At 36.8% G+C, this 16428-nt stretch overlaps 2 protein-coding genes across 2 annotated transcripts; one reads left to right on the forward strand and one right to left on the reverse strand.

Annotated features, from left to right (window-relative positions):
• Positions 1 to 769: 769 nt before the first annotated feature.
• LOC125073275 (histone-arginine methyltransferase CARMER) lies at positions 770 to 3191 on the forward strand. The gene has a single exon (XM_047684031.1). The coding sequence runs from the start codon at positions 921 to 923 to the stop codon at positions 2517 to 2519; it is 1599 nt and encodes a 532-aa protein (XP_047539987.1). The 5' UTR covers positions 770 to 920; the 3' UTR covers positions 2520 to 3191.
• Positions 3192 to 4445: 1254 nt separating this feature from the next.
• On the reverse strand, positions 4446 to 16148 carry LOC125073274 (trafficking protein particle complex subunit 12). Its single transcript, XM_047684030.1, has 11 exons — positions 15959 to 16148; positions 15604 to 15863; positions 15178 to 15258; positions 14781 to 14861; positions 13705 to 13885; positions 11750 to 11907; positions 10789 to 10932; positions 9916 to 10059; positions 8940 to 9109; positions 7805 to 7928; positions 4446 to 4800 (listed from the first exon to the last, which is right to left on the reverse strand). The coding sequence occupies exons 1-11, from the start codon at positions 16086 to 16088 to the stop codon at positions 4552 to 4554; spliced, it is 1722 nt and encodes a 573-aa protein (XP_047539986.1). The 5' UTR covers positions 16089 to 16148; the 3' UTR covers positions 4446 to 4551.
• Positions 16149 to 16428: the final 280 nt, after the last annotated feature.

A 16428-nucleotide genomic window follows, 5' to 3' on the forward strand; every position in this document is an offset into this window, starting at 1 on the left:
ACACAGATTTTTTATTGAACCTGAGACCATTCTGAAATTCTATTTACATGTAAATAATTTATTCACTAATTAAATTTGATAACATTAAACCTACCCAGGCTTGTGTGGAGTTAAGCGGGGCCTTCTCGTTCAGTCCTACCCTGAACTATAGTATAACATTGGTTATCTTCTTGAAATGTGAACGGGAATAAGCCTGGGGTAGGTTACTGCTGATTGCAGAATTATAAATAAAAAAACAGTATTACTCTGACGGAAAAATTTAAATAGTAAGATGAATTATTTATTTTACATACCGTTACTATGACTAATTATTTTAACGTGACTGTAATTATGTTTAATACTATAAAATAAATTATGAATTAAGATATCGTCATAATTTTTGTGCTTAATATAGTAAGTTACATTACATTTTGTAGAACTTAAGTGTATAAATATATAATTGGTCGTATTTTATTCTAACTACTTAAAGCAATGTTCTGTATAAGGAACCTAGAGTTTGCTAAATTAAATTAAAATATAAAAAATGTACTGACCATAAACAACATTATGCAAATTTGAAATATTAGATGGGTATAAATTAATCTTACTAATGTTGGTCTATTACTTGCTAGACTTATTGATTATATGAAATATTAATACTAAAATTTATTTTGACATTATTTTATAGCATAATTATTGTAAGTGACCTTTAAAATCTGTTTTTTTGTGGCTGTGTATACTATTTCTTATGCACTATATTTTAAAAAAAAAAGTAAAATAGCACGCTGCCGCTGCAGCCATAGACAAACTGGGGGAGGAAGTTTGTGAGTGATCGATTTTACACCGGCCTCTACAAAACTTCTCAACGGCATTTCTCTTTGTTTGCCGTACGCGTGCCTAATATCCAAACAAAAGTATCGAGTTCGAAGAGCATCCTAAAAATGGCGAACACGTTTCGCGGTGTGACGGTTTCCGCCGTCAATAATGACGGTGCTCTAACTCCGCGCTTCAACTTTCCTACAAACGTAAACGTGGATTACGACCCGCAAGGTCTAAGTGTAAAAGTGATACGTGCTGATCCTGTGCTGGCTCAGGAGGTGCTAGAGTTCCCCGTCCACAGCCAGAGCGAGTGTTCGCGAGTCGCCGGCCAATCATATATTTTTACTATAGATAATGAGACTTTGTTTTTTAAGTTCGCCTCTGATGTTGACTGTCAGAACTTCCATTTGCTTGTTAGTAAAATCAAAGCTGGTCGATCATCATCTGTGTTTACGGTGCGTACGGAAGACTCATCGGCGATGCAATATTTTCAGTTTTATGGTTACTTGAGCCAGCAGCAGAACATGATGCAAGATTATGTGAGAACGAGCACGTATCAGCGAGCCATATTATCAAATATCAATGATTTCAAAAATAAGGTAGTTCTAGATGTCGGCGCTGGTTCTGGTATCTTATCCTTCTTCGCGGCGCAGGCGGGCGCTCGTAAGGTTTATGCTGTCGAAGCTAGCAACATGGCGCATCACGCGCAAGCCCTGGTTCGAGCTAACGGCCTGCATGATCGCATCACAGTCGTCGCGGGAAAAATAGAGGAAATAGAACTGCCGGAAAGCGTAGATGTTATTATTTCTGAACCCATGGGCTACATGCTGTACAATGAACGAATGCTAGAAACCTACTTACATGCTAAGAAATGGTTAAAACCGAACGGTAATATGTATCCTACGCGTGGTGATTTACATATAGCACCATTCACAGATGATGCTTTGTTCATGGAGCAATATAACAAGGCAAACTTCTGGTACCAAGCGTGTTTCCATGGAGTCGATCTCAGTGCATTACGCACAGCTGCAATGAAGGAATACTTCAGACAACCCATTGTTGATACGTTTGATGTACGTATATGTATGTCGCGATCGGTGAGACATGTTGTAGACTTTTTAAATGCCAATGAAACAGACTTACATCGCATCGAAGTGCCATTCAGATTTGAATTAACTCAATCTGGAACTTGCCATGGTCTTGCGTTCTGGTTTGATGTGCTATTTGCGGGCACCACTCAGCATATATGGTTGTCTACAGCACCAACAGAGCCACTTACTCATTGGTATCAAGTGAGATGCCTTCTAGAGACACCAATTTTCGCAAAACAAGGCCAAGTTCTCACAGGGCGTGTGCTTTTATTAGCTAATAAGAGACAGAGTTATGATGTTACAATGGACATAAATTTGGAGGGAACAAATATTTCCTCTTCAAACACATTAGACTTAAAGAATCCCTACTTCAGATATACAGGTGCACCTGCTGCTCCACCACCAGGAGTTAATACAACATCCCCGAGTGAGTCATACTGGAACTCTATTGAGTCAGCTGGATCTTTAAGCAATGGTCAGGGTGTTATCTTAACTGATGGTACACAGCAGTACTGTTCCACACCCGACCAGACCATTGCATATGGAGCCCACCCCAACATGATTAAAACAGTGATGCTTCAAGAGGAATTCATAAAGAGGATCGGGATTAGTCAAAACGGCGATATATAATCCGCAAAGTCGCGCCGTGCGCGCCTTAGGGCTATAAGGAACCGTCGCAATCGGTTGTGAACAATCTTCCGTTCAAACTTTATAGTGTGTAAGCGGACTTATTTATTAATACATCACAGTGGACTACTGTAAAATCGTGTAATTGATACAACATTGACAAGGCAGCTTGCCTTAATAAATCAGTTAGGTGTATGCTAAGTATAAATGATGCATTCAAAACTTGTACGTGTAGTTTCTGAATTGCATTTTCGATAATGTAAGAAGCAGTCAAACGTTATAGCACCTTGTGGTGTAAATTTTCTTCTCAGTTTGTATGACGCTTACTAGTGTAATTTGGATACAGCTCCTAAAATATATTTTTTTTTTTTGTAAATATGTCCTACACCCAGTTTGACATGGCGAAAATTGGCCAAATACATTACAACTGCTCGAGCAACGGCTCTGTAGTTAGTTTAAGTAATTTAGATGTTCAAGTACACTTAGAATAAGCAATAAATGCTAATAATGATGCTTAATGATATAAATACTCATTAAACATTATTGCAATTGTATTGAACTCAATCGTATGTGAATCAACCAGTGATTTTTGTATGTGACAAAAAGGATTATGTTTTTTATAAAATTATTTCTGTCTGCCAATCGGGGAAAGGGATTGTGGATTATATGAAACAATAGAATGATTATGTTTTCGCATATTTTTAATGTTCAATTTAGATTTGTTTATTTTTAAACTATTACAATATTGATGAATAATTTATTCTATTATGTTTTTCACTTTCAGAAATTAGTCTTCAATGATATGTATTTATAAGGCTATTATTTATGTATATTGTGTTAATTAATAATCGAAAATGTTGTCTGAAAAGACTTAATATCAAATTTGTATAGTTTCGACATCAACATTACGATCGTAAATATGGTTTTAAAAAATTCAAATCTCAATTGAATTATTTCTTCAAATATGTTTTATGTAAATATTAAGATAGGTTACTTAGGAGTGCTAAATGTTTTGACTTCTACAAAGCCAGTTGTATGTCACAGCGATCAGTATTCATTTTGTGTTCCATATTTGTAGATATAGCAATCGGAGACTCACATGCTATAAATATGAAAAAGTCTTTTTTGCACTTGAATGTTTATACTAGTGTTGTATTAAATCTGTCTAAATTTTAAGACAGGTAATTATTGGTTAATGTATGTCTGAAATTATAAATCGATATAAATATTGACTATGTAAATCAGTTTGAAATTTAGTCATTTTAAGTCTAAGGAATGGAATCGATCTATAGCCCGTCGAATTGCTCTTTATAATAAATTTTAACATTTGACTATAAAGAGATACTTGCCCAGAGAGAATGTTGTGGCAAAGACATTCTCTACAATTTTTATTATTCATATCTGATACCAGTAGTAATAATAATTGTAAGGAGCAATGAGTTATCTTGAAAGAAACAAAAATTCATTATTTTGGAAATAAGACATGGGTTGGTACATTTTGGCAGTAGGTTCAATTACAAAATTAACCATTATTGATATGCAACAATTTCAATGTATTTAATCTGTATTTACTTATCAATTTCAATATATACTGATATTTCTGGAACAAGTGCAGACATTCAAACATTCATTACTTATATATAGTTTCTTAAACACGACTACCTCAAATATTGGCAGACGAATCTGAATTAATTACGATACAGCAGGATTTTAATTCCATGACAAAGAAAGGTTGCCAAGTATAGCCTTGATGTATCAAAAAATTTGGCACGTAGGAAAATGGATAGTTTAAAAATCTTTGGTGGAAATAATTGGATAAGCAATATGTTTGGATTCTAATTAATAAACAAATTTTGTCACAAATGCTTTTTCTAATTTTTCCCAATGACATTTTACGTTTTACATTGTTCTATTGGTAGGTCAAATAAAAAACATTTTAATAGTTCTATGATCTATTATAAATAATTTTCATACATATACAAATGATTTAAGACTTACGGATGCCATATATCCAAAGTTTTATTATCACATATAATTAAGTTAACTTCAGACATTCCAAAACATTAGGGATAGTATCGCTCTTATGTTTGCACAGCATTCTTAACAAATTGAGTTTCTTTTCATTCGTTTTAGAAGATTCTAACTCGTATAATGTGCAAAGGTTTATAAGTAGACTCTCATTTAATCCGCGTTCCGGATCCGAGTGGATTGCTTTTTGGAGTACAGCAATGGCCTCTTTGAGTCGTCCCATGTAGAGAAGACATACTGACAAGTTGTTTGCGACCTGTGAACATATATATATATAATTTTAAATACTAAGCTGAATTAGCTTTACTAGCGGTAGTCGATATCGTCTATCCTGAGCCCATGTATACAAAGTTTGTTTATTTTTTACTCCTTCATTGATTAATATATGTAGAATTCAGACAATTCTTTTAATGTTTTAAAACACTGCGCAAATCCCAATCAATCATTCAGTATGCACGGTAAGGTAGCCTTAGGGTATATACCTCGATTGCTAGGGATACGTGCAAGAATATTGTTTATACAAAAATTTTAGTCTTATCCCAACCACAATAGGAGTACACTAAAATACACTACTTTGAATTTTAATTTCAAAATTATTGTTTGAAATCTTGAATATTCTATTATAAGGCATTAGCATTAGCAGCCCGTAAATGTCCCACTGCTGGGATAAAGGCCTCCTCTCCCTTTGAGGAGAAGGTTTGAAGCATATTCCACCACGCTGCTCCAATGCGGGTTGGCGGAATACACATGTGGCAGTATTTCGTTGAAATTAGACACATGCAGGTTTCCTCACGATGTTTTCCTTCACCGCCGAGCACGAGATGAATTATAAATACAAATTAAGCACATGAAATTTCAGTGGTGCCTGCCTGGGTTTGAACCCGAAATCATCGGTTAAGATGCTCACGTTCTAACCACTGGACCATCTCGGCTCATATATATTATAAGGTCTATTATATATTTATTTTATATATCTATATATTTGGATTGAATATGAAGTAGTGTTTTATTATATGTATTGACATCATTGGCGTAGCATTCGGGGGTCGGAGGGTGCGGTCCGCACCGGGGGGCGGCGCTGCGGCAGTTTAACTTTTTTTAAAGAAATTAAATTTTTTGCCTCACACGCTTAATAGTTAATTTTCAAAATGTAGTTTCACTTGCTCTCATCTAAATAAATCAAGCGAGTTCAAACTCGATAAGAAATGAACGAAAACGTCAATTTACATGAGTAAATCCGTCAAAAGTGTTACTCGTACTACCAAAATGTCGAAAACCGCCCGTTATTTCGACTTCAAACTCGATAACGATTGCAAAAATAAGAGGGCGGCAAATTTGGAATCCGCACCGGGTGCTAGTGACCTATGCCACGCCACTGATTGATATAATTACTCAAGAACTAAAATATATCAGAGCAGAAAATCGTACATAAATGGTACTAAGGTTTATCTTTACTCCTCCTTGGATCTATAGATCGATTGGATATATAGATCTTTTTGATTAATATTTTATGTGTCTGTCATGAATTACCGGTTACTTAATTTACCATTTAAATTGTCGCTCGTTATTAGTTATACGATGTTTTTATTATTAAACAAACGTCCGTTAGCGGTTACTGTTCTAAATACGCATCTAGCAGTTCGCAAACTTTTAAACTTTGGTGCCAACGTTCAAGGTCAAGTCGATAACGGGCCTTGCATTTATGCTCTACAAAACTTATGAAAAATTAACAACGCTGTCTCACCTTGCTCGTGTTACTTATCAAAACTGGTTTCAAGTACATTGTTCTGATATATATTATAAAATATGTTGGAGGTCTTGCAATTGAGCATCTGATGATAAGAAATCACCAGCGCGCAAATACATTAGCTCTCCATCGCAAATGCGTCATCAACTTTGGGAGTTATATTTTATGTCCTTTGTGCCTGTAGTAATACTGGCTCACTTACCCCTCAAACCGGAACGCAACAATATTAAGTATCGCTGTTTGGTCGTAGAATATCTGATGAGTCGTTGGTACACACACGACTTGCACAAAGCCGCATCACTGAGTAAACTTACTGAAATATTTAAAAGGGCCCTGATGGCATTATTAGTGGGAGGTAAGTTTTCATGAGTTGGTGGGAGAAGTAGAGCTTATATAAGCTCTCCTCTCCCAATCCGCTCCCTTTACCATCCTGCAAAACCATGCAAACGGGATAACTATGTCGGAGGTGTGCTGATCTACAAAGAATGTGGTCGTACATTAGCTATTAAAATTGGCCATTTCAGTCACTTGAGATACAGAAATGCTTAATAGTCAGGTCGCTGTGGCCGAATACGGTCGGGATAGATAGATACCTCTTAATATAAGGCCTACCTACATACGAAGGAGTAAAGATCAACAAACTTTAGAATTACATCTTCCATACGATTTGCTAATAGTTCTGCTATCATTTGCATTATATTTACATAAAATTATTCAAATTAACTACTAATATCCACTTTAATTTACTTCCAAAGTTCCGATATCAACTTCACCGACATTGAAAACGCTATTAATTCGCGAATCCATAATGAATATCACACATTAATCAAGATTTCAATCAATAATATTAATTATGTATTAATCTTGTTAATTTATCGTTAACTCATCTCATGGTTGGAATAGGTTAAAGCTTGGGAACGTGTGTTAACAATAACCATGCATTTATGTTTAAAAAATTGAAATATATAATAAGGTTAAGTTTTGAGAATGGATGTGGATGGATTTAGAGGTAGGGGACGACCAAAGAAACGATGGATGGATTGTGTGAAAGACGACATGGTTAGAAAGAATGTTACTTGTGAGACGACGTCCGACAGAGAAGTATGGAAAAAGAGGACATGCTGCACTGACCCCAAGTAAAATTGGGATAAGGAGCAGGAGGATGATGATATTTAGCATTTTTAACATTAGCCGCCTGTACATTTTTCCACTGCTGGGCTAAAGGCCTCCTCTCCCTTTGAGGAGAAGGTTTGGAGCATATTCCACCACGCTGCTCCAATGCGGGTTGGCGGAATACACATGTGGCAGAATTTCGTTGAAATTAGACACATGCAGGTTTTCTCACGATGTTTTCCTTCACCGCCGAGCACGAGATGAATTATAAACACAAATTAAGCACATGAAAATTCAGTGGTGCCTGCCTGGGTTTGAACCCGAAATCATCGGTTAAGATGCACGCGTTCTAACCACTGGGCCATCTCGGTTCGATGATGATATAGTGTAGTGTAATTACCATAATATTCGTCGGTTCCTGGTCGGCTGCCTTCGCGAAATTGTTGTATGCGTCCTGGTATTTTCCATGCGCTATATCTATAAGACCGAGGTCGACGTACTCTCGTACATCCGGGGTTGGGCATCTGAAATAAGTCAATGGTTTACAAACATCAGAGGTTTGGACGAGCCGAAAAAATATTTTTTTAATATAGCTGAAAAAAATAATAGAGGCATGTGTTAGACTGAAAGCCGAATCAGTTGTACCGCTAGACAGCCGGATATTAAGTGGCATGTAACATTTTTTGATTTTTATATATCTGTGAACAAAAAGAATTAAACTAAATTGTACCAGAACCTCGTATACTTGGTAGGGCTTTGTCCAAGCCCTGGGTAGGTGTGACCATTCTACCGCAAATCAGTGTATAGTATATTTTTGTTGGTTTCAAGTCTGAGAGCCAGTGCAACTATAGGCACAAGGGACATAACATCTTGGTTCCTAAGATAGGTTGCACATTATGTATGTCAATGTATATTTAATCGTAATATAAAAATTTCATCAATTTTCAATTCAGTGGTTCGGCTGAAAATGTATCAAACATATATGTAGATAGACAGACAGAGATTCTTGAGCATTTATAATATTAGTATAAAAATATGATCAACGGAATGGTCACTTATACATATATACTTATACATATATATCAAATCAACAAAGTATTAACAGAATAGTTTTTCAAATCTTCAATTGCATCTAAATAGAGCGAAATATTAAATTAAAAGCACAACAATTCAAAGCATAATAATATCAGCAGTTTCAACAATGCATTTCAATATTATATTTAGGGATACACAACAGGTTAGGTTTACGTATATCATCCTGGTTCCACGGTGATGCACTCATCTTCAAGTGAGCCAGTGTTTGAACCGTGAAATGAGTCAAGTCGAACTTCCACCCGATCCACCACGAGCGCCGACCCGACCTCTGGCTGGCGGGGCAGGAATTTGGAGCAACGCAGAGGGCGTTGATGCACGCACGCCATCCGAGTTGCTCCAAATTCCTGACCGCAATCGGGGTCACGGCCGCAGCCGGAGCGTCGACGCGAGCGGCTCCACTTCTCGGGAACGGCGTCTGCTGTCCGAGCGGGGCGACTCACAGGTGGTGGCGCAGGTCCCGCGCGGCGTCGCAGTGGCGGGCGGCGGCGCGCACGTGCCCCGCCAGCAGCGCCACGCGGCAGAGCGCGCTGGCGAGCGCGCGCCGCTGCGCCGCCGGCGCGCCCGCGCCCGCGCCCAGCGCCGACAGCACCTTGCCGGCCAGCCGGTAGTCCTTGCGCCCGGAAACATAGCGTTGCTGGTCATCTGATTCACTACTCGGTGCAGTGTGTGATGTTATGACTCGACCTACTTTCCGGTTGACTATTATGTGGCAGAGTTTCACGTAATAATCTCACCCCTAATCGGTAGGTGAGATCAATGCAACAAAAATCCATACTGTAAAAAGAACCTGAGTAAATATAGTATGACTATTTCTTAATAATTAAATAGTTTCGAAAAAATAGTAAAAAAAAATAGCATTCGTGGTCGGTATCAGAAATTTGTCACCCGTGCCGGGATCATGTTCGTGTGAACGGGTCTCTACAAATCGATAGCACGTTAGAACACCTCAACAATCCCTAAAGAACAGGAATTACGCTCACCAACGAAAACTTAAATCATAACATAATTCCGGAGAAATAAATGAACTAACAGCGAGTGAATCATCATAATGGTGATGACGAATAAAGATCCAACGATACCTTTTAACGAAAGAGCCGAGATGGCCCAGTGGCTAGAACGCGTGCATCTTAACCGATGATTTCGGGTTCAAACCCAGGCAGGCACCACTGAAATTTCATGTGCTTAATTTGTGTTTATAATTCATCTCGTGCTCGGCGGTGAAGGAAAACATCGTGAGGAAACCTGCATGTGTCTAATTTCAACGAAATTCTGCCACATGTGTATTCCGCCAACCCGCATTGAAGCAGCGTGGTGGAATATGCAAACCTTCTCCTCAAAGGGACAGGAGGCCTTTATCCCAGCAGTGGGACATTTACGGGCTGCTAATGCTAAAAAAAAATGCTATGCTAATGATACCTTTAACGCGATCGCACAGTTTACGATCGAATGTAAAACTCGGGTCTGTCTAGCTGTCCAAAGCCGCAACGATTCATTCTGGTCCTCTATTGAGATGGTGCCAGTACCGTCTTCGGTCTTACCCTCGTTCAGGTTTGCTATCATCTAACATAAACATACATTTTAATATTACAGATATATATATATTTCTTTATGGAATACGGTCGCGTTATTGGACCACCTGATGGTGAGTGATCACCACCGTCCACAGATAGAGGTCGATATTGTTGCTGTGCACCAGTGTACCAGCAACTAGATGGTATATCCCTTGTGTCTGTAGTTATGTTGGCTAACTCACAATTCAAATGCTTGTCGGTAGAATATATGATGTGTAGGTGTTACCTATCCAGAATGGTTTACACAAAGCATACATAGGGACATAACATCTTAGTTCTCAAGGTTAGTAGCGCTTTTGTTACGTGAGGAATGGTTAATATTTTTTTCATTACATTTACTCGGTGGTAGGGCTTTGTGCAAACCCGTTTGGGTAGGTACCAATCAGTCATCTGGTATTCTACCGCCAAACAGTAGTACTTAGTATTGTTGTTTCGATTCGAAGAGTGAGTGGGCCCGTATAACTACAGGCACAAAGGACATAACATCTTAGTTCCCAAGGTTGGTGGCGCATAGGAGATGAAAGGAATGGTTTATATTTCTTACAGAGTCATTGTCTATGGGCAGTGTCGACCACTTACCATCAGGTGGCCCATTTGCTCGTCCGCCAATCTATATCATAAAAATAAAGTTCTGATAACAAAAAACTTCTCATCTTCCGAAACGGTATGAAATTAAAAAGTACTAGGACACCATAAAAAGCTCGGAGCCAATACTCACCTGTTCTATGACGTCGAGCATCGCGTACAATCTGTCCATTGCTTCTTCTGGTTTATTTGCGTGCATCGGTAGTTCAGCGATCAAGAGACGCAATGAGAACGGCACCAGTGAACCGGTTCGATTCTCGTATGAGTCCGGATAGAACTGGAACATAGATTAATGTCCAGATTACATTCTTATTATAAAATTCTCCATACATGGACGTGAAGTCAAACTTAAGATATCCCTTGTGACTGTAGATAAGAAAACTAACTAACTCACTGTTCAAACCCGTTACACAAAACGTATTACGTAAGTAGAATATGGGAACAGCTTATCCAGACGGTCTTGCTCATTTTTTTACCCGCGCTGAATCCGGACTACCCAATAAAAAACCAGCAGGGTACCCACTCCGTTTTTTCAGGGGGAATCATGAGATCGCTTGCGCATGCTACCGTGACGCCCCAACGGTTGGCCCACTGTAGTATGCCTCCAAGCTAGAGGGAGTTACCGGGGTACAGAGAACCCCCAATACTCCCAGCGACGCTTACAGCGGTGGGAGAAAGTACGCGTAGCACCGACGCCTGCTCCCCAGTCTTCCTCGGCAGAGCGAATCCGCGTGGCACTCGCCAGAAGGTCTTGCTCAAAGCCAAACTAATAAAGCTCCAGATTGTCGAACAAGTAAACAGTGTTATAGCCTATTCCTGTCAAATTTCGAGGAAATTCAAAACATAACTGCGACATAAACATTTTCATTTTGGCGTCATAATCTGCAATAAGACATCACCCATACCTATGCTATGTATAGACTTCCTATTCTGTGCCACTCCATATATTCAAGGTCATGCGCTTGTCTTGATTTGGTCCTATTTCAAACCGGAACACAAGAATACGAAGTATTGCTGTCCAGCTGTCGAAATGTGATCTACTCCGAATGACTTTCACAAGGCCCTTCCGAGAGAATCATTAAAATCAAAAATACCTGATAAAACATATCCGGTTTAGAGAAATCTCCGAACGGCTCAGCCTCCTTCATCAATGGCTCATAAAGTTTAATGCGGCACATAACTGCGAATCTTGTTAACCAGAGCTGTAACGATCTTGGCGTGTGCTTAGTTGGTCTGTGCATGCGACCTGCACCTGTGAATTGAATACATATTTCCCTAAATAAAAGGTTTATCCTACTGCTGGACCTAGGCCTGCTTTCCTAAAGCGAGCGTAAGACGTGAGGGATCTTAGTTGATTTGACATTGGTTGGCAGCTTATTCCATTCCAATGCTGATTATCTCACAATGTTTTCATTTGCTCGGTACAGAATCATTCTTTTGTAATTATCAACTCATTTCCCTACTTACTTATATAGTTAATTTAGTTCAGATCACTCATCATTCATCATTCATCATCATTAATATTTCTACTGGGCTGTGAAAACCCTGAGCCTCAAATCACGGGTTTTCATAATTTATTAATTTAAATCAAGACACTTTTTATTTAATTTGACATTTATCATAAAACTATTGAAATATTAATGCTGATAATTAATATCGCATTAAAATTACGCCTTTATATGTAAAACCACCAATATCTTATATATGAATAAGAATATATTTTACACAATGTGTATGCGGGACCTACACAAGGAACAACATTTCAACAAAAGTTAACCTTCAAATTTTATACGAAAATTAAATGTATATAAATCAGTCATGTTACATAAGCTTTGAGTTTATAAAATACTGGCTGAACCTGAGGCTTTACCCGCGTGAAATTTATAAAACACAAACGTCCAACAACCTGCCAAATTTCAAGTTTGTAGGTGTAATCGTTTCTGAGATTTCGTGATAAATCAGTGAGTAGTATTTCGCTTTTATATATATTATACATTATTAAGATTGACTAATAATAATATTATTGAACGCTCGTCTTTATATACAGAAGCTAATTTGTCAATTTAAATAATTATAATATCACAAAATCTTCCATTATCAAAACATCTTTTATATCACAAGTATTTTGGTAACGAATTGATAAATAAAAACCAAATACTTCGATACATATTGTTTAAGAAAAAGGACACTGCTTGATAAAAAATTAAACGTAACTATAACATCAAATCCACACAATAAACAAATCTTAACTAACCAAAAATAATAACATTCCAAGTCCCAGCATAAAAATAACAATATAGAAGCAAAACAAAGAAATGTCATTTTATTTTTAATCTACCCTCATCGCTTCTACATTTTAAATAACGCATTTCATAATAGATGGCGCTGTACGCTTTTAAATCGCGCTTATGGTGTTTTAATTTGAGCAAGCTAAGACGATTTTAGAATGTTGAGTTTACATGGTTATACTGATTTTCTTTTATCTCGAAAGGGCTGCAGTTGGTCGACAAACTGTAGCCTAAGAATTAATTATTAAACTTTTAATATATTATACCTTGAGTCTATTTGTTACTGTATGTCTGTTTATTTGTTACCTCATTCCAACTAAATTAACTTTGCAATTTGAGATGGCGTTTTAGCATAAGGATTATGGTGCTGCTAGCCGGGAGTTAGTTATCTTATATCCAGACCAACTCATTTATTTCTTTCTTAAAGTGTTAGTTTGGGTGTATAAAAGTTAAAGAGGTATTTTTTTAAAGGTAATAATTAATAATAACTAATATCAGACTGACAGACAGAAGATAAAGGTCCTTTGGTACAGTAGGGTCGCCATATGCCGAAGGACTCAGTAATAATAAATAATAATAACTGTATAGTTAAAATAGTAGGCACTTTTAGAACTAATAAATTAATCTATTCAATGTGAGATAATATGTATAATGATATATAAGTGATAATTATACAATTTCATTTCTATTTCTTATTTGGAATTGGGGACACGTTCTTTGGAGACTAATCTTCAAGAATACAATTAAAAAAAAAATCTTACCTTGTCCAGCTGCACTGATCAGTGTAGCCGTAAGATTGATTGCAGATCGTAAATAGCCCGTACGAAGTAATTCTCTTAATCCAGCCTCGTCTCTGCTCACGTGCTCCGCGCGGACCACACCGTGTATCCCGGCCGAACTTACTCCGAGATATTTAACCGCTACTTCTTGAAGTGCATCAGCCTAAAATGTATACTGAATCGATGCAAAAGTGAACTCTCTTAATACGATAGCACGGTATTACATTTACATTTTACATTAGCAGCCTGTAAATTTCCTTCTGCTGGGCTAAGGCCTCCTCTCCCTTATGAGGAGAAGGTTTGAAGCATATTCCACTACGCTGCTCCAATGCGGGTTTGTGGAATAGACATGTGACAGAATTTCGTTGAAATTAGACACATGAAGGTTTCCTCACGATGTTTTCCTTCACCGCCGAGCACGAGATGAATTATAAACACAAATTAAGCACATGAAAATTCAGTGGTGCTTGCTTGGGTTTGAACCCGAAATCTTCGGTTAAGATGCACGCGTTCTAACCACTGGGCCATCTCGGCTCGGTAGCACGATATTCGACAGTAATCCGACAAAATTGAAGAAATTTGACATTTTAGTGTATGGTATATACAAACATCGAAAATCAAATAACTGTTTAAAAGTCTGAATCAGGATTTAAACCTCGAGCCCCTGGGTTTATGAACTAGTCACCAGACTAACGAGACATTCTGATTTTGAGCTACTATCTGATCCAAATTAAATGTCATATTATTAAAGATGTTCCGACTAGTCGTCTTCGTCGTCGTCGACTGTGTAAATAGATTGTAAGAAGTTATTTATTGACAGCTTTGCTCATAGACTGCTCAGATAAACACTGATTGTCTATTTGTCATCATTACATTGAAAGGCAAGATGAGAATTGGTTCAGGCAAAAATAAAACCTTATTTTTTATTCATTAGAAATGAACTACTTTGTAATTGGTTTTATTTACTACAAAAATATTTATTAAAGAATAATATTTCAATAATAAAACCATTATTAAGGTACTATTTAAATATTATTAAAAAATAAATCTCAACTTACCAATTCTTCTTCCAAAACTATCCCCGGCATTGTAAGCACTTCTCTTTCAGGGAAGAATGAACCCTTCGGTGAAGATTGGGCCTGAGTAAAGATTCAATGTCAAAATTTATCTGAATAGATAATTTTTTTTTAGATTTAGAAATAGATACATAGATAAAATCTTTATTGTACAAATTGCAATAGTAAAACTTACCATACTATACCTAAACATTAATTCCTACTAAGTTGATAATGTGAATTTTGTTTAAAGATAGGTTATATCCCAGAGATCATATATTTTTTCTCAGAAATTAAATGAGTCTCTTACTAGTATAATAATACTAAGATACTAATGCATTTACTGTTATATTATTGTAAAGATTATTATAAACTACAATATTCCAAATTTAAATTTTACCTTCAATAATGTTTTCTTAGCATCTTCATTGGGAATCCACGCATCTCGTCTTCGGTCTGCATCTTTATCTATGGGTTGGTTCTGAAACAACGTAATATATTCTTCATCAAGCAAAAAACATTTAAATGTCTTAGAGCTGGATACATCTCTCTTGTTAAGGATAACCTTTTAAAGTTTTTTTCCAATCTACAAATATGAACAGTGCTCTAATTTTTTTTTAATATGTATGTTGTCAAGATCACAAGTTTACCATCTTAGCATTAAGAATTAAAAAAAAAAAAAAAAACAATAAATGCAATAAACCTTCATTAGTTGAAGTAAGTCTCAAATGAGTGATGTTTTCTAATTAAAACATATTAATCTAGCTGATATTATGATCATACACATTTCAATCAATTGTGTATTACAGTTTTTATGTTAATTTACCTTGATACTTAATCCATCCATTGCATCAGATAGCACGGAAGTTGCAGTAGCACTGCTTTTGATAGATCCGATTTGTGGTTCTGGCCCTATAGTATCGAAGAATGTTGATGGATCAGGCAGGCTTGCAGCTGGAATGGCCGTAGAACCGCTCACAGTGGGTACGACGTTAGTAAAAGTCATCTCTTGAGGCATTTTGTTTTGTATGAAAGACGTAGTCATATTTTGTGGGAAAATTCCCGTTGAGGTAGTCTGCGGGCGTGCTATAAAAAAAATAAAGTAAATGCTAAATTTTTCTCACCAAAATTTAAAACATCATTCTACGTCGTTTTTATTTTGTTATATTACGAATACGAACTATCCGGATCTCCTAAATAAACACTCTGTATCATATCTGTAGGCGATGTTCCTATTTCGTCGAAGAATTGGGAAGCTGGTGGTACTTCATTACTGCCAAAATATTGGCTTAAACTCGGCTTGTTATCCATGTTTTTGCGATTGATTACATCGGTTTATTTTATTGATCACTATTGTGTTGCTGTCAAAATCTAGTATTGAATATACTCTGTGACTGTGACTGTCAAAACTCAAGTGTCATTTACTTGATATTCTTGATAAGCATAATAAATTAGGTACCTAGCCTAAATTATGTCGCTAAGCTTTAATTATTCTGAATTGAGATAGTGGTATAATATATTATCACGCAGAACGTCATAAACTTAGAAATCTTCTAAGGTTATTGCAAGATACTGGCTATAATATTATAAATATTAACTTTCTGTATATATTCTATATTACTTACTGATAAACAGAATATACTATATTTTT

The sequence above is a fragment of the Vanessa atalanta genome, chromosome 24 (genome assembly GCF_905147765.1).
Source record: "Vanessa atalanta chromosome 24, ilVanAtal1.2, whole genome shotgun sequence".
Lineage (NCBI taxonomy): Eukaryota > Metazoa > Arthropoda > Insecta > Lepidoptera > Nymphalidae > Vanessa > Vanessa atalanta.

Excerpts from the sequence above, each read along its gene's own strand:
- LOC125073275 (XM_047684031.1), top strand. The coding sequence starts at position 921 with ATGGCGAACACGTTTCGCGGTGTGACGGTTTCCGCCGTCAATAATGAC.
- LOC125073274 (XM_047684030.1), bottom strand. The coding sequence starts at position 16,088 with ATGGATAACAAGCCGAGTTTAAGCCAATATTTTGGCAGTAATGAAGTA. Across the intron at positions 15,864-15,958 it reads TTATTTAGGAGATCCGGATA|CACGCCCGCAGACTACCTCA; the intron begins GTTCGTATTCGT and ends TTTTTTTTATAG. Across the intron at positions 9,110-9,915 it reads ACTGTGCGATCGCGTTAAAG|GACTACCGGCTGGCCGGCAA; the intron begins GTATCATTAGCA and ends TCCGGGCGCAAG.